Source organism: Callithrix jacchus, chromosome X (assembly GCF_049354715.1).
Source record: "Callithrix jacchus isolate 240 chromosome X, calJac240_pri, whole genome shotgun sequence".
NCBI classification, from domain to species: Eukaryota; Metazoa; Chordata; class Mammalia; order Primates; family Cebidae; genus Callithrix; species Callithrix jacchus.
This window is the reverse complement of record NC_133524.1, coordinates 33280393-33299497: the sequence shown is the minus strand read 5'-3', so window position 1 is coordinate 33299497 and position 19105 is coordinate 33280393. Positions and strand designations below refer to the sequence as shown.

The 19105-nt window shown below is 34.8% G+C and overlaps 1 protein-coding gene across 17 annotated transcripts in view; it reads left to right on the top strand.

Annotated features, from left to right (window-relative positions):
• The window catches only part of DMD (dystrophin), a 2312475-nt gene that overhangs the window by 970193 nt on the left and 1323177 nt on the right, over window positions 1-19105 (top strand). For all 17 annotated transcript variants that reach the window (XM_054251383.2, XM_035288503.3, XM_054251382.2 and 14 more), the window contains one exon: window positions 12731-12892. In XM_054251383.2, the coding sequence (XP_054107358.2) occupies window positions 12731-12892 (162 nt within the window). The remainder of the gene's footprint in view (window positions 1-12730; window positions 12893-19105) is intronic.

Below are 19105 nucleotides of genomic sequence, written 5' to 3'. Positions count from 1 at the left end.
TATTTTAATGAAACTTATCAATAACTTACTTATTCATCATGGTTTATAATTAATATAAAATTTCTATAACAAAAATACTGCTCTTAAGATACTCATCTCTCTCTTTCATCTTACTTTTCACTGCTCTCAACTTTTTTAGAAACCATTTTCTTTTCAAGCTACTTCATAAATTCTTGAGCCTGAATAATCAAATTTATTATTTAATATTCAGGAAAAAGTTCTGAAAATGTTTATTCAACAAATATATATAAATGGGAAAGGGAACTTTGGAAGGCCAAGGCAGGCCGATCACGAGGTCAAGAGATCGAGACCATCCTGGCCAACATGGTGAAACCCCATCTCTACTAAATGTACAAAAAAATTAGCCAGGTGTAGTGGTGTGTGCCTTGAGTCCCAGCTACTTGGGAGGCTGAGGCAGGTGAATTGCTTGAAACCGGAAAACTTAAGTTGCAGTTAGATGGGATCGCGCCACTGCACTCCAGCCTGGTGATAGAGCAAGACTCTGTCTCAAAAAAAAAAAAAAAAAAAACAAAAACAAAAACAAGGGAAAGGAAATGTTAACATTTATTTGCATTGTATTCTAGTGTCCCTATGTGGTATGAGGAATAAAAAATATTTTCCAAGTTTATTAAGCTGTCTTTTATGCCATAGAATGTATATATTCATTAGTAATTTTCCATTGAAAGTATCAAATAAAATTGGAGAATTTCTTTACTGTTTCTACCTTACTATGCTTCATATTTTCTGGTCAGCATTAATATCAATGTCATAGCACTCTACTGTTGGCTCTTTTTTGTTGTGAGCCCAGTTAATTGCATTTTCTTATCTGTTATTTTGTTGTTGTTATGTAAGGCATATTTTCTTTCAAACTTTAGTCTTCATAGACCTCAATTTCAGCTCATCACCAGAATTACACAGATGGAAGGGTATAGGAATTTTAGTGTATACATGTCCACTTTTGTCTTTTTTTGATTTTCCAATTTAGTAGATTTTGATTGAGGCTGAAAACTGCATTTGGAAAAGTTCGTCTAGGTTCTGATGATTATTTAGGTTTGTGAACCCTGGTCTAGATAAAGCTTTATCAGCAAATGTATGAGGTCCACTTTGCTAAGGTGCCTTATGTGTCAGAGTCATTCCCACTATGGACCATTAACTGCTTGCCCATCTGCTGCTCATAACAGATAGATGATATCCACATAGCAGAAATGACACTCATTTCCAATTCCTTAACAACTAAACCAATCAGAGGAAAAGGTGGTTTTCCTTCACGGCCATATTTCCCTGATGGTGTAGAATGAACAATTTCTAGGAAACTGCAACAAATTTTTGATGACATGGAAAGGGCATCACTATGGTCCCGACTAGATGTTACCTCTCTCCCTCACCTCAACCGTGATGTTGAAGGAACAGATACTTCCTGTAGGGAAGATGCTAAGTGGTCCTGCATGGCTGTAAGCATGGTCCACATCTTAATCTTCAGCTACATCTGATGTATCACAAGTTTAACAATCCTATAAGTTAAAGCCTCACATCTGAGACCTGTTTATTCCTCTCCCATGCCAAATAATTCCAGCACAATGGCTTTCATCCATAGATGATGAGAAGATGCCATCGTGGGGTGAGGACATAGAGAAGAGAGGAAGTTCAGAACCAGTTTATTTCTATTTCAGCCAGCTTAATATATTGTAAGAACATTTTTTGGCAGATGGCCCTGGTCTTTAATAAGGAATTGAGTGTAATGCACCATTCTGCCAGTGTTTATCTGTTCCCTATGCTCGTATAAACACACGAGTCATCTTTTTGCACTCCCAACCTATTCCTAAAGCACTATATAGAATGTTTAGAAAGCAGAAGGAAAAGCAGCTGTTCCATATACGTTGTTCCTGCTGTTCAAGGTGTACATCCCATCCAAATGAATCATATCAGAGCCAAAGATCCTGGCAGGAGTTCTTTTCTACAAAACTGTAATCTTGTCTATCTTAACAACTTGGAAGACAAAATATTAGAATACCTTGTAATAACCTTAGGACAAAATAGTGTAGGTATTGACTGAGCTAGACCCTGAGGACTTTTTCAATATAGTGTAGATAAGTAAGATGGCAAGAAGCCATAAGCATACTGTACCTTGCACATCAACTTCTCCAGAGCCATGGCAATCATCTGGAGTACTTATGATAAATAAATATTGTTCATCTTTATGTATTTGGGTGGGATGAAAAAGACCAGTCATCCTAGATATCCCAGGAGAGAGGACCATTTTTCTAGTTTCTCAGATACAACTTCAAGTTTGAAACAATATGAATTACAGTTGACCATAGAGGCCAGAAAAATCCATAGCACTTTAGTTCATGAAAACCTGAACACTGACCTTACATTATTATGAGCCTACATCACAGTAGAAGGAATACAGCAGAGATCTCTAATACACATCAGAAAAGCACCAGAGCACCATTTCTAGTTATCAAGACTGTATTTCAGACCCCCCGACTGAAGATTGGAAACTTCTGTTTATAACCTGTGTGGCCATCGTTACCTGGTCTATAAAAGGAAGTGTGATGGATTTGCTTCCCGCTCATCATGTTAAGTCCGGAAAGCAAGAGATGCCATGTTCAGTCTCTGTCCTGAGAGTCTGAATTCCTAAGTAGAGGGACTAACTAGTTCCAAGGGTCCTTTCACTCTGAGATCTTTGTCACAATTCTGTACTCACTGGATCACTGCCTATATTTAAGAAGAGTATGAACTGGCTAGTTCATCTGCATTGCAAGGACTAGTTTGCTCACAATCACCAACCTATCTTCAATTGTCCTCAGTATGCTCTCTCTCACTTGGGGACTTCCGTACTTGACTAATTAACCTATACCACTCAGCTTAGAAGCACTGGCTAATTGTGACTTCTTGTCCTTTCTCTACCTATAATTTACATTAGGAGAGTCACTGTGTTAATGGCTTCTTGAGACAGTAAGAGAAGCAATTGTCAGAAATCAACTAATTTGTTCAGTGTCTATATTTGTTTCTGACCTTCATTTATTGCTTGATGTTACAACTTGATTTTAACCCCAGATTTGGACTTTTGTTTCATATATAGACTCTATATGTTGCTTCAACATGTAGCCTTAGTCCTGACAAAGTCATCCCTGAAATCTGATTCCATCTCAATATTCCATATTAGGAGACCGTGACACTGTAACATTTTAATTATTTACTGTGTCAATAAATTATTAATTGCCTAAAGTTTAGACTTTCATATTATGAACACATGTGCAATCAATTAGCACTTCGCCATTGGGCCAGACAATTTTATTGACCAGGGTAGCTTCTGAAGTTATCTTGAAAAAGCCTTGGATACGATGAATCCTGTAGACTTATTTTATGTTTACTGAATAATGCTTCCAACACTTTCTTTTTGAAGCTTAAATAAAGCATCAATTTGCTCCTGTCAGGGCAGAAGACCAATTTCACTTGTCTACCCATGAAAATAAATGGATGCAGCAAGAATCCAGAAATGTCTTAGATATATTACTATACAGCTCATTGACCATTCTGTCAATGCTTTACTTGAAAGTGATGGCTATCTGATGTCAAGTTCCACTGATAAAATGATTCCCAAATATTACTTTCAAGTATGCTTCCTTCAGAGGTCAACAGAAGAATTTAGTGACCTGCTAAATCCTAAAACAGATGAATTTCTGATTAACCATGACACCAACAGTTTTCACATTTATATTCTTTCCTATAAAGAAAATTATAGGAGCTCCATGCACATGATGTTTGGGTTTTCCCCAGGTGTGTTCAAACTTAGTGACATTAACAACAAATAAATCTCGAAGCCCCTCATGAATAATATAACCTTCTTTATTTTATATTTGAAGGATATATATGCAAACATGTATAGATCTTTGTAATTATAGCCTACATCTCTATTAAATATATTAACAAGTATGTCACAAGAAAACCACTGTACCAAAGCCACTCACAAGAGTTATATTTAAAGTGGCTTAAAGCAACGCTTTAAGTTTTAATTTACTTAGTCTTTCTTGTCCAAGGAACACAGTGTGAGACCTCCTTTCTTTAGGAAATATATGACAAACTAATTTGAAAACAAAGCAACAAAGTGAATCTTATGATGACACTGTAAGCACTGGCAAATTATTTTCTCTGCTATGAATTATCCTCTTCTCCCTCTGCTTTTCTCTTAATCTCCATTTGATTCCCTTTGCAAAATCCTAGCTCCATTCTCTTCAGAAAATGTTATTTTCTTACGCTGGTATAATCATATCTAGACATCTAGAAATTTCCATATAACTTTTAAAAAGGATCTATTACTTTTTTAACACCACATTAAATTATGGAAAATAAAGTGTTCATATCTAATCAATCTCAAAGAGGTCCAAGTGTCCAATACGATGTGTGCCTCAAATGTCAGCTTCTTTACGGCTGTCATCTTACCAATTCTAAACAACTTAAAAATGTAAGAACAAACTTCTGAGACAAATAGAACATTCTTAATGGTCCTTAAATAATTCCTCTTATTTTTATGGCATGCTTCTTTAAAGACCTTGAAATTATGCTTCAGAGATTTCAATTGGTTGTTCAGCAAAGTTACCAATCAGTAGACAAGTTGTTGAATTTGGCATGAGTAATAGTTCTCACATGGATTATATTTATCTATATTGGTAGACGTATATCAAACATGCAGTTTGCTAGCAGTTGTATGAGACAAAAGCATCAACATACCTTTCTTAGTTTTTCAATCGTGATATTACTATCATGCTCAGTTTTTCACAGGTATTTCTTAAGTTCTTCTTTAGCTCTTCAAACCTTTCATAAACTATTTACCATCTTCTCCTGGATCACATTCTAGATGTTATGAATGTCTATAAACTGATTTTGGTTCATTTTACCAAGTGCTGAATTCATGAACTGTGTTAGTAGGTTGATGCATAGTTTGAGCCAGATAGGTCAGAAACATGAAATGCTTTTACATCATCCAGATAGATGGCACCATGAATAGATCCCATTGCTTTGTGGCCTCTGAAGTAATAAAGACTTAAATCTAATTTGATTCAGATTAAAATCTCAATGTCATATTTGATTTATATTCTTCCTTGTTTCCAGCTCAAACTTAACTCATGGTCTAAAAGACTTGCTCTAGAAGGGAAGTGTGGTTAGATTCCACCCTATACTTCCACTGCCTTTTTCTTTTTAAACTCCACTTCAATTCTCTTATTCTCCGATGTCCTGGGAAGTAAGAATTAAGGAAAATAGGCAAATGTCTCCTATTAACTAGCTATTCTTCGCATTCAGTTTATGATTTGTGTGTGTGTGTGTGTGTGTGTGTGTGTGTGTGTTTGTGTGTAACATAGATACAAACATTGACTTTATTTGGGGTGCCAGTATGGGATCTTTAAGAAGACTAGCAGAAGCTCTTTGGTGTTCCCCTATCTTTAACAAGAAAAATATGCCCTATAAAAATATCTTCAAGCCTCTTGACCCTGAGGTACTCTTGTTTCAGAAACAGTGTTCCTGGTAGAAAGCTCAAACATGGCTGTCTTCTTCCATGTTCACTTGACCTGTTGAGAAATGTTTGCTACACCAAGCACTGGGAAGTACAGGCTAGCCTCTCTTTTCACTGTGTCATTATTTCTAATTCATTTTTTACCTATCAAGTAGGCACAGAATTTCTGAAGCAGACAGCTATAGAAGCAGAGTTGGTAATTAGGCATCATCCCCATCTACTTTGGAATCCCAGACCCTGTGATCGGTGGTCTTGGAGCTCTATTTACTTGCATGGGACAAAAAGGTTGAAGTACCATCTTTTATTCCCCTTTGAGGAATAAACAGAGGGAGCCATCCCTGCTTTCCCTCTGGGCCATGAATTCAGCAAGGCAAGGATTCTCTCTAAAGCCTTCACAGAATTTTAGTGTAAGTGGGTATGGAGGAGCAACGGAGGTGGGACCAGTTTTCCCAGCTGCTTTGTAAGCCCTTTGCTATGTCCTGCTATTTCCTCTTCTAAGAATGAAAGAGACTTATTACTTGTTATTTTCAGTTTAAGACTATAGCCAAAATTTTAAGACAACAGGTAGAATTCATTGTATTCATATCTGTAGTGACAGAGTTTCAGACTTTCTCCTTAGAGTTAGGTCAGGAGGAAATAGTTTAACAAAAATGCTGTACACCCACCAACACTATTCAGTCAAATTGAGTATTCTTATGACTTGGCACTTGAACAAATTGCAAACTCTTAGTAGGTGGCAAAGAAATACTAAAAGGAAGTAATTGCACCAGTTAGTTGTTTGGCCCACTGCACGTGAGACTCTGGGAAGGAAAACTTGACTGGTAAAATCTGTGAAGTGAAGCACGGTTGTCAAATGCAGATTAATGTCCACTCATGGGTCTCCACCTTAGTTTTTGAAGAGCAGATTGAGTAGGATTTGGTTTTAGCATGTTTTTTACAGGACTCCTATCCAAAGACACTTTCTATAAAATAAAACATATTTCATATTGCTCTACTTTCTGTAAGGTGGGGACAGTCAAGGTGGAGCCAATTAATGCGCTACCCTAAGCAGAAACTTCAAAAATGTGTTGGTGTGTTCCTTTATTTGAATTGGAATTTGGGATTTATTTTTTCTATAGTTCATTTATTACTAAAATCACTCATCAAAATGAGGGCTTAATTTTGACATTGGCTAAAATCCTTCTTTCCTCAGAAAAAAAAATTTTAAATGGTGGAAATCAAAATGTTTTACGTGTCTAAATCACAATGATGAGGACTTACACACAAAAAATAAATGTCTCTTATAAAATAATCATAAACAACTTTTAATTTTAAAAATCTGCTCTTCTTTCCATTATTTATATTATATTAATAATACATTAACCAATAGAATTTAAATAACACCTAGGTAATTTGCTTTCTCAAGGAGCCTGAAGGTTTTTTTTTTAATGACTTGAAGCAGAACATGCAAGAAGCTATAATTCCTGAGAAAATACATACCTGTCTTAGTCAATTTTCTGTTGCTTGTAACAGAACACCTGAAACTGGCTAATTTATAGAGAAACGAAATTTATTTTTTATAATTTTAAGGGCTCAGAATGCATAGTTGAGGGGCCACATCTCAATTTCAAGGGCCCCCTCAATTTTAGACATGAGAATTTGTGTGGCATTATTTGATTCATGCAATATAGATGTAATTTTCCACTTTGTTCTAGTGAGAGCTGCCTTGCTGGAGAAACACTATCTATTGAGTCCCAGGGTGGCATGGGGCATCACATGGCATGGAGGATGAGCATGCTAAAGTGCTACTACAAGTTTCTCTTCCTCTCTTTATAAATCTACCATTTCAGTTCCCAGTATAGCCCATTATTTCATTAAGCCATGAATGGATTAATCAATTATTGCAGGCAGTGATCTCATGATCCAATCACCTCTTAGCTGCCCCATTTTTCAATACTGCCACATTGGGGGTTTAGTTTCTAACACATGAAATTTTGGAGACCCATACAAATAATAGCAATACCTCAGACTTCCTAGAAGCCATATATCTCTTGAACTCCCAGCCTACAAAAGAGAATCCCTTTTTTGGTGTAAGGCCAACTAAAGTGTACATTTCATAACATTAAGTCTGGATCCATTGACTAATTTAAACAGAAAAAATAACTGAGAGCCCCCTAATGCCTGGCACATAGTAGTTACTCAAGATGTATTATTACATAATTGGATAAAAACAAATTTTGTAAAACATCTTAAGAAGTCAACATACATCTTTGGCACCCTCAGGATTCTCATTCTGTAACACTCAGATGATTCTGGAACTCCTTCCTCATTGAGCTCCACAGTAAGGAGATAATTGATGGAAACGTTCTTTGAAGACCTCCACACACTTGGTTCTATCCAATCATAATTCAGACATCAAAATTATCTTCCCTCACTTGTCTATTGAAACCAACAACAAATAAAACACACACTCATTCAAGAAGAAACAGAGAAAATAATGGCAATGGCTCTCCCATTCCCACTCGTGGATCTCAAAGATACTGAAAAGACATTATTTTTATGGCATTAAAAATAATTCATATTGTGAATTAGCTTTCCCATGTCTACTCATTTTAGCATATTGATTTTTAAGCCATGTTTTCTTTCTGATTTGTAGACTATGCAACCAATAGATTTGCAGTCAGCATAGGATAGAGAATTTTAGACAGAAGAACTTTCGTGACATTATTCAATTCATGCGATATAGATTTAATGTTCCACTGTTTTGCTGGCTAAAAAATGTATTATCCTTGTATTTTACAAGGTGTCACTCTGCTTTGGTTGCAATCTTCTCATAGGGATAGGCTGTGTCTATAGTTTAACTCTTTAAAATACGATGTGCTTATTAAGTACTCCTGGATAGAAATCTTAACTATAAGGAAAATATATCTTCATAATAATTTCTCAGCAGATCTTATTGTAGTAATGAATACATCTGCATTCTTAATCCACTTGCAATCATAAGCTTACCTATCACCTCTTAAATGAAGTGAAATTGCTCTTTTTGTTGAGTTTAATAAGTATAGTATAGGGCACATCGCTCCTTTAATGAACGTTTTTTTTTGGAAAATATTATTAAATGATTTTTTTCTCTTTTTGCTTTTTAAAGCATGCATTCACATGTTAAATACTTTTTTTGTTCTAATCAGTTTTTTATTTCACATGCAGAATTTTTTCTTCCAGAGTTTTTTTTAAATAAAATATTTATGCAGGGAACAATTTATTCATTCAATAAATAATTACTAAGAACTTATTATGTGCCAGGTACTATTCTAAACGAAGTTCTTGCCCTCATGGAGGTTATAGTCCAACTTCTTCCAGAGTTTCTTAGACACACTACCCTTCAATTTATCCATTTTTAATATTGTGGCATAAAGGCTAATACATTATTTTTTTAAATGGAAGTGTGATGAGATATCAGCGAATTGTAGAGATGACTTTCCATTGCCGACAAAACTCATTTAACTCATAACATTTTTTCTTAAACTTATTTTATGTTTCATAGTACTTTAAAGATATAAAATGATTCAATTAATTACTGTTTTTACTTCATTTTATTTTAATTTTCTTTGAATATTGGATTAAAATAGATTCATTATGTGTTTTGTGTTGGTAACCATAACTAGGATTCAGTTTTCCATTTTTCTATTTTTGTTATTGATCGCCAGATATTAAAAGATTTCTAACTTTCCTCATATTTGCTATTTCTGTCTAGCTATATAATTCCTCTTATTGTTAAGTGAATTAGCTAAGGACACGAAATAACATTTTAAAACAACAGTTGCAGTATTCTGGAACAGCAACAAAAATCAGATTATGGCTGAAGGTTTTCTACCATCTTCATTCAATGAGACAGCACAGGTCAAGCGGGCAGAAAGTCATAGGAAATTCATAAGCCTGGCATTCCATCAGGGTTTCCCTAACAAGATGTTTAGAAATAGAAGGCAGCTTATTCTGTGACTAGTTCAAAGAATTCTGCAAGCTAGGATTGACATCAGGTCTTTTCCCTGACTGAGATAATCAAAGAATCAGTGTACATCAGCCTCTCTTATTGACTGTCAGGCCAGGAACAGAACCAACCCACCTGAAGTCAACTCTGCCATCATATCTTAAGCCATACTGTTCCTTTCAGCCCATAGAATCTTATGAATAGAAAAAGTGAGGTTTCAGAGGCTCTGATTATAGCCATGAGCACTGTTAACTGAATTAGTAAATTAACTGATGTAAATTTTAGTTGAAAGTTTGACTGAAAAGGAAGCCATGCTTGAATTGGAATACAGTGCAAAGCCTTGGTCACCAATCTTGGATACAGTATTTTAATATAAATAGATTAAAATTTTCTTCAAATAATGTGCTCCCCCCCTGTTTTGATACTTTTAATACAAAAATAGGTAAATTTTTCTCCAAAAGATACATTTCTTAGCAGTGGTGACCTTTGTTTTCAATTTCTTCTGTAAATCTGTTTTTGTCTTTGACTCTTTGAACTTTTATGGTTTTGCCATTAAAGTTTCTCCTTATACTTTTCATCCAGATGTAAACAAAGCTATTGGGCTTTATTCTAGGAACTGGTATTGAGCAACGAAGAAGACAGCCATAATCCCTGACCTCATTAGAGCTGATAGTCTAAAGTAAATGCAGACAATTAATGGTAAATTAAATATGGTATGGCACATGCTAAGACAAACACAAAGTGCAAGAAAGACCATAATGCCATGTGAGGAAATTTAGACATAACTTAGCCATCCCACAACATATTCATATATTAAAACATCATGTTATATACTTTAAATTGACACAATTTTACTTGTCAAATTAAAAAAATACAAAATTCAAAGAACATATAAAAATTACCTCCCTGAACTTAGGGAGTATCAGAGATGGCCACTTGGAAGAGATGTCCACATTTATGAGGCTAGACTCAGAAGATAAATGTAAATTAGCCAATGAAAGGTAGTCAGGATTGAGATTATTCCAGTAAAAGGGAACAACATGTTTAAGGCCAAGAATCAAGAGGGCCACTGTATATATGCTGGGAAATGAAAAATAAAATTTCTTTATAGCTAAAGCAGGGAGTAAAAGACACCAGCAGGACTTATATCATGAAAAGACTTTTAAGCCATAATAAGAATAAAGCATTTATCCAAGGGACAGTAAAGAATCACTGGGAGATGTTAGACAGAAAGCCATCATTTCATTATTGAGAGAACACATTTCAGTTGCTTTACAGATGGTATGTGGCAGAATAAAATGCCAGTGAAAAAACTGGAACCATATTTGAGGGAAGACATAGTAATGACTCTAGGTTAAAGACAATGGAGAAAGAGAGAGAAAAGAATGGAATCAAGAACTATTTGGAAGGTGTAATATATAATTAGTGATTAGATGCAACATGATGAAAGACATGATAAAGGAAGTAGAAATTTCTAGAATTATGTCTAATAAAGGCAATCATTATTTGTATTTTGCTGAAATAGGAAAAACATGAGAAGTAGGTGAGAAGAGGATACACAAGGAGCTCATATTTAGAAGTGTTAACTTTTGGTGGTTGTAGAACATTCATGTGGCGATGTCCAATGCAGTGAAATAGCATGCAAGTGTGGAGATCAGGGGAAAATCTGGACTTGAGAGAGATACCGTTGAGAGCTGTCAGAACGTGAGAAGAATTGAAGTTAAGCATATGGGTAGAATGAGAAGAAAGGAAAGCCTTGGACAAAATCTTGAAGGAGTCAAAATTTACAGTACAGGGAGAAATGCTGGGAAAGAATTCCTTCCTCCTGCAGCTTCACTAAACATCCTCTTTTCCCTTGGTCTAGATGCCATTAACTGTATTTTTACCTGAGCAATGCTGTGTTATAGGTTGACTTCCTTGAGGAAGAATGGCATTGCTTATATATATATATATATATTCTTTTGAGAGAGAGTCTTGCTCTGTCCCCCAGGCTGGAGTGCAGTGGTGTGATCTTAGCCCACTGCAACCTCGCCCTCCTGGTTTCAAGTGATTCTCCTGCCTCAGCCTCCCAAGTAGCTGGGATTACAGCTGCACACCACCACACCCAGCTAATTTTTGTATTTTTAGTAGAGACAGGATTTCACCATGTTGGCCAGGCTGGTCTCGAACTACTGACCTCGTGATCTGCCTGCCTCAGCCTCCCAAAGTGCTGGGATTACAGGCATGAACCACCACACCCATCCAACATCACTAACAATTTTTAAGCTTAAGAACCAATATATGTAGTATTTATGTAGTATCTAATATTCTATATATAATATAAAAACCAAGATCGTCTTAAAACCTCAATTATGCTTTGTGGGGAAAAAAGTTATATTGTACCAGATAATCATGCATAGACACTGTATATTTAGAAAATGTATTTTAAATGACTTATGATTTGAATTCCCAATAAGTTGCCTGCCCTATTTCTTTTATAACTACTCTTTTAAAGGTGAACAAATCCTTGAACGGAGACTTGGCAATCTGTTCAGCATGCTATTTATACTTGAAAATTGTTGAATTATCCTAATCATACTTATAGTAACAATCAAGATTAATTGCAGCTATATTAGGATTACTTATTTGTTCTACTTCAGCAGTAACACAAATCCAATTGTACAAACAATTTCCATAATCCAAATTGTGAAAGAAAGTAGGGAGAAAAAAGATCTTGCAGAGCTGGTTGAAATAGTATTCAAAATGAATCTTTAACCAGACTGTTACCTAAAATTCTCTTTTTGATGAGGAGCTGATTCTGAACAGATTGTATATGTGTCTCGCTGGTGGAAGTAGATTATCTGTCTTGAAGTGGATTGTGATGACGATGACCCTATTCTAAGCAAACCAAATCTCTTGAACTATATAATGAGATCAGGAGGAACATTCGACCTGGGAAAGACAGATTGCAATTACTGAGATGATTTTGCTAATGTTTTTTTCCAGCGTCTTTCCTTGATGTACATGATATTGTAATTTATTTTCATGCAGAGATCCCTGATCCTATAGTTTTGTTTGCTGTTTTTTTTTTCTCCTTCACATTTTTTTTTAATAAGCAGAGCTGAATGAGTGCCAGGAAGCTGCGAAATCTATCTTACAAAAAGGTGATTGTGGAAGACTCTAGAATCTTCATTTATTGTGCAGCAGGATTACAGAAAAGCTATCAAGAGTAAACATTTAACTGATACACTCTTATTCCTTCTCTTCAGGCTATAAGGAGGCAAAAGTTGCTTGAACAGAGCATCCAGTCTGCCCAGGAGATCGAAAAATCCTTACACTTAATTCAGGAGTCCCTCACATTCATTGACAAGCAGTTGGCAGCTTATATTGCAGACAAGGTGGACGCAGCTCAAATGCCTCAGGAAGCTCAGGCAAGTACATCTGGGAATCAGCTTCTTTTCTGTTTATTACTTGAACAAAATGTTGCAAAGTTTCTAACTAAATTTATTCAACTAGTTTTCCAGGGTGCTGTTTTGACTGACTGATTTGACTATTCAGAGGCAGGTAGGAAGAAAAAGGGGTCTCGATTATTATTCTCAGATTTATTTTTTAAAGAAGGTAATGGAGGAATTTGAAATAAAGAAACTTCAAAGATAGGAGCAATATGATTTAGTGTTTTGGATTTCAAACTCTACTAAAGCTAGAAGAAAACCATAGGAGAGTAAATGGTAAGAAAATATATTTTGGCCGGGCGCGGTGGTGCACACCTGTAATCCGAGCACTTTGGGAGGCAGAGGTCGGCAATCACAAGATCAGTTTGAGACTGGCCTGGCCAACATGGTGAAATCCTGTCTCTACTAAAAATAAAAAAATTAGCCAGGTGTGGTGGCACACACTTTATCCCTAACCCTAATCCCAGCTACTCAGAACACTGAGGAGTGAGAATCGTTTGAAAACAGGAGACAGAGGTTACAGTGAGCTGAGATGGTGCCACGGCACTCCAGACAGGGACAGAGTGAGACTCTGTCTCAAAAAAAGGAAAATATTTTTTAATGGTACTATTGAAAAGCAGTCTCAAACATTTTATTATAAACTCACCATTGAGTTTAGTCAGATGGTCAATATTGTTTTATAAAAATGTGTTACAAGCAATAACACAAAATTATTGATATAAATCTACATCTCGTTATTAATGATTGTATATGACCTCTCTCCCACTCCCACACACATTGAATTCTTCATTCCAACCAAAATATAAAATGTATTTACCTATTGTTTTTTTATAGAATGAGAGTTAAAATAGTGATGAAAATAAATCTAACTTGACTTTTAAATGAGTAAATTTCAGGCCATAACTAGATTTACATTCACCATACAAAATGTTTTTAAAATGCTGTTTTTATTTTTAATTAACATTTAAACATATGTAAAGTTATTATAGGTATTATTTATTTAAATATCTTTAGGGTTGTGTGATAGTAAAGTAATGTAGCTACTTTCCAAATCTTGTGTACATGTTTTGAACCCAATCAAGTACATGATATGATGTGAGGAGCACTAGAAAGTTATCTGCAAATCTCAAAGCCTTCTCCCCACTGATTGATGAAGATATCAGAAGTTTTTCACTTTAAAATAAATTTGAGGGTGAAATATTAGATTTGTAGATCATGGTTCAATGTAGTTACAGTTAATGAATTACAGTTAATTGGTGCCCTTGGCATCAGTATACACAATAGCATGATTTAATTTACCATATTGTCTAAGTTTGACCAAGAATGTGCCTGATAATATGTGGCAGAGTATAGGTAGTTTGGATAGGCTGAAAAAGTCTGGGGCATACTGTTTTCTTATGGAATGCATACCATTGCAATAGAGGATGAAGAAAGAGAATTTTGGGGAGAATTCTGATGATAAAAATCCTCCCCATAGTTTTTCACGGGGCAACAAGAGTAAATACTGTAGTAGAAATGAAGGACAATAGTAAACATATTTGAAGATTCAATTTTTACTTTTTTCTTGATATATACAAATTGCACATATTTTAGAGGGTACATGTGATATGTTGATATGTACCTATTCCAGTATATACATTTTTCAAACTTACACAAGCCAGGATCTCTAGCATTAACTGCTCCTAAGACTGTCCCAGTTTGAGTCATAATGAAAAAAAGGTTTTTTTATTTATATGTAATATTTGTACATATGGGTACAAAATTTATGTAATATTTTCTTATATGCATAGAATGTGTAATGATCAAATCAGGGTATTTTGGGTATCCTTCACAGGCAGGGTTTAGCAAAATGCATGATAGGAATGAGCAATTGTTCCTGAATTGAAAAGAACTCCATAATTATAAATGAAATACAGAGTAGAACTGCTTTCATTTAAACTAATGACATGATTTTTGAAGGAGTCTTTGATTAAAAATGCTCGTGACTTTCTGAATGTCATTAAGGAAAAAATTGAGCAGTATGAATACTAGACATTAATATTGCAAATTTGTACTTTTTTATTGCATTTTAGGTTTTGGGGTACATGTGCAGATTATGCAAGATAGTTGCATAGGTACACAAAATACATAAAGAACAACCTTGTGACAGACTTGTAGAATGAAACTATGAGTAGCAAATTTGATAGGCAAAGCTATTACACGATTATATTTGAAGAAAACTTGGAGCTTTTAGGGCAAAATGTCTTTAGTTGAAAAGGTTGTGATAAGGGGCAGTGTTTTTTTTTCTTATTTACAAGTGGATTCACGATTCTATAAACATTAATGCACTAGTTTTTAATAAAATATTTTGTTTTTTCCCGAATAAAAAAACTACAGTAAAATATTATTAACTACATCAGTAGAAAAGTACTTGCAAATAGCAGAACACAGGTAAGTTACAAAATTTCAGATCTAGTTCAAGAAAGAGACTTCAGGTATTCATCAGCTCAAATGAATTTTGCATGCATTTCGTGTTGTACCTGCATTGTCAACATAGTTCTTGACACTTAGTCTCCCCAATGGTAATACATAATATTGGAAAATACAAGCCATCTGAAAGCTATTAAAACATTCTTCTGCTCAAAGGTTTTGTTTTAAGATGGCAGTAAGTGAATTGTTTTCTAGAACAGAACTCTCAGGTACTCAGATTTGCTTCAAGGACTATATTTCATAAAAAAAGCAACTTGAAATTCCCATGAAATAAAATAAAGAGTCAAAAGTTAGATAGTGAAATAACATAAGTACAGTGGGTTAGATGAAGAATCCACTAAGAATGCCACCAAAATGTCATTTTAAATATAGATATAGAGAGATGCAATAGATAGATAGATAGATAGATAGATAGATAGATAGATAGATAGATAGATACAGACACACACACACACACACACACACATAGAAAGGGGGCTAACTTTAATGCACTGTGTTAACAAAAATATATTTCTATAAATTTGGATTTACAGATAAAAAGGTTATTGCTAATTAAAATATTAGTGCACTATTATTTTTCTTTTCATAAATGGCATAGTTAGCTTAATTCATCACTGAGAAGCAGGAAAAAAAGTATGATGTTACATATTTAAGTCCTTTTTGAAATATTTACTCAGATTTTCTGTCATATACTGGCCACACAGATTTGTGGGTATCTGACTCCACCATGTGGTACACTGAGAGTTTTGCTTCTTAATTTGAATCTATTAGAGCATTATTTTACTGCATTTTAATATCGTTTGAGATCCTCAGGTATAAACGCTATTGCACTAAGGAAATGCATACAATATATATGACTTTCTGTCAACCATACTCTTGTTATATATACAAGTAGATGTAGACTAAGAAACTTCCTTACATTCACATTTGCATTTATTTCTATGGGAAAGAAAAGAGCTACTCACTTTCTTAGCATGTTAATTGGTCAGTTATTTTTCATGATTAGAAAATTGGGCCCTCTGATCCTAAATTGGATTTAAAATTATTTTACTTATTTTAGTGATGTGAGCTTAGAGAAGTAAAGCTTAATATTTTAGAAAATAAAACAGCTTGCTGCAAGGATGTAAGAGCATGTGTTGACCCAGGAGTATTTTATTTCAAAAAATAGACTTAACCAAATTACAATCTTAAATTATATGACCACAACATCAAACTGCCCAGTGTCAGCTCATTTAATGAGAGATTGTATTAAAGTACAACATTAAGAAAACATTTATTGAAACAGAATAAAGCAAATGGGGAAAGTTCTTGTAGATATGGAATATATCTTAGAGAACAGAAACTTTAGAAATATTTCCAGAGTACTGTGATTAAAAATGTAACAACCTATGAATGTTCCCCGGAAATAATTTAAAAAATAAAATCACCAAATTGTCTAACTGCAAAGAATCCCATGGAACGAATTTAGTCATTTACTGCTCGTGTTTTCAGAACTATATATTGAAGCACAGAGTTTTAGTTTTGGCACCTAAAATTCTAAAGCAAAAGTCTAAGTAGCCACACTGAACCCCGGAGCAAACAAATCAAAATCTTTAGGTGGATTCTGTCTTCAGAATTTTGGGGAACTTTTTCACTTATTCTAATGTGTAGCTAAGTTTGAGAATGGCTTTGGATGGTTCCTTACTAGTATTGACTAAATTGTTCCAGTCTATTTTTTCATATAACATTTTCTATCACTCTTTTTTAAAGATTTTCGCCTATGGCTATGTTAACATTTCAATGGGAGGGAGTCAGAGTGGCAATCAAACTACTGGTGATATTCTCTCTTATTTTGATTTTTCCTCTAACAGAAAATGGGTGATGGAAGAAAATATAGCTGAGAGCTATTGCACAGATTTTAATTTGGGCAAATAGAATATTCAATGTAGGTATTTGAGGCTGAACTCAGCTTGGATTTCTTATATTCACTTTTTTCTAATCATATTTGTTAACATGCCAATTAACTTGCATATGGCTCTTAATCATTTTAGGGGACAGTGACAACCATTTAAAAAGCTACTTAAATGTATTGTAATTTTTAAAATTACAAACATACTTCCACATACACTTTTTTCCCCTTTTCTACTAATTTCAGTTTTGAATCTTTGATATGTGAGAACAACCCAACAAGAGCACCTGTTGAAAGTCTCCATGTCATTATGTGTTGATACATATTTTGTAGGGGAAGACATGGCCTTGTTACTTAGATTGCTGCAAGAAAGAGCAGGGTTGCCCAGCAGTGGTTCCAATAGCTTTACTATTCTATTTGTTTTGTCCCAAAGAATTCTGATCTTGTCTTTTGTAACCTCATATTCCATATAGTAGATTTATGTGCAGGAATAAAGGAAGGAAACAAATTATCTTCAAAGGAGAGGGCCTCATAATTAAATATTGAGAAGTACTGCTGCGTTTTGCTCACTGAGCTAGGACTTTCGGTATTCCAGAGTCCGCTACAGATATCCTCCTTCCATCTCTTTTTTCACTGCCATTAACAATGTGAGTACGCTTTAGAAAAGAGGGAATTTTTAAACCAAAAATAACAGTTAATTTAAACTAATCACATTAACTGCATATTAAAAAGAATTTATAATTGAGGTCTTTCTGTTTTTATTAAAGAAGCTAAATCTTACAACTCACTTTAAATATAATCGATCATATTTAAATGTAAACATTCCAAGCTATCAAAATCAATGGCTTAAGAATAAAGACATAACTGCAGATTTTGGTCTATCAGATTGAGCTTATGATTTCATTAGGGAATAAAACAGACTTTTATAGTGTAAATAGGCACATTTGATTGCCAAACGACTTGGAACAGTGTAACTTTACAGACTACTGATTTATGAGTTAGACAGCAGAAACCTGCAAAGGGGAATTTATGTGATAATAAGATAATTTAATCAAAGAAGAAAAAATTGGAGCACGAATGCAGAGATTTGGGTTCAATTTTTAAATCCCATATAGCCATAACTGTAGACCATTTTCCTTCCTTTTGACATAGCACAGTAGATAAGATGGTAAACCTAGTACAGTTAATTTAGAATCTGTTCTAATATTGAAATGAATGCTACTCCTATATATTGCTATGTAGAACCTATTTCTCTCCATTTCGGAATAACTACATTGTTCCATATGTTTAATAATGTGGGAAACAGTAACAAACAAAAGTTGCAGCAGGAGATGTAAAATATTAGAAACGTGCCACGCATCCCTGACTGTACTTGGAAAACCTGTATAGTATTATGTCCTCACAGGCTATATGATAAAGATATAGATTTCGTTCATATTACTTGATGTGTATGTCATAAGTCTGCAATTATAGTATGAGTTTATAAAAATCTCTACACCAGACACCGCATGTTTTCACTCATAGACAGGTGGTGAACAATGAGAACACTTGGGCACAGGGAAAAGAACAATACTCGCTGGGCTAGGTAGGGGGGTAGAGGGGAGGGGAGGGGCGGGACAGCAGATGGGGCGGGGAGGATGGGGAGGGATAACACCAGGAGAAATGCGTGATGTAGGTGACTGGGGGTAGGCAGGGGGATGGAGACATTAAACCACCATGGCATGTATGTACCTATGCAACAATCCTGCAGGATGCTGGATGTGCACATGTACACCAGAGCCCAAAGTACAATAAAAAAAAAAGAACAAGAAATGGGACCTAAATAATATCTCTCC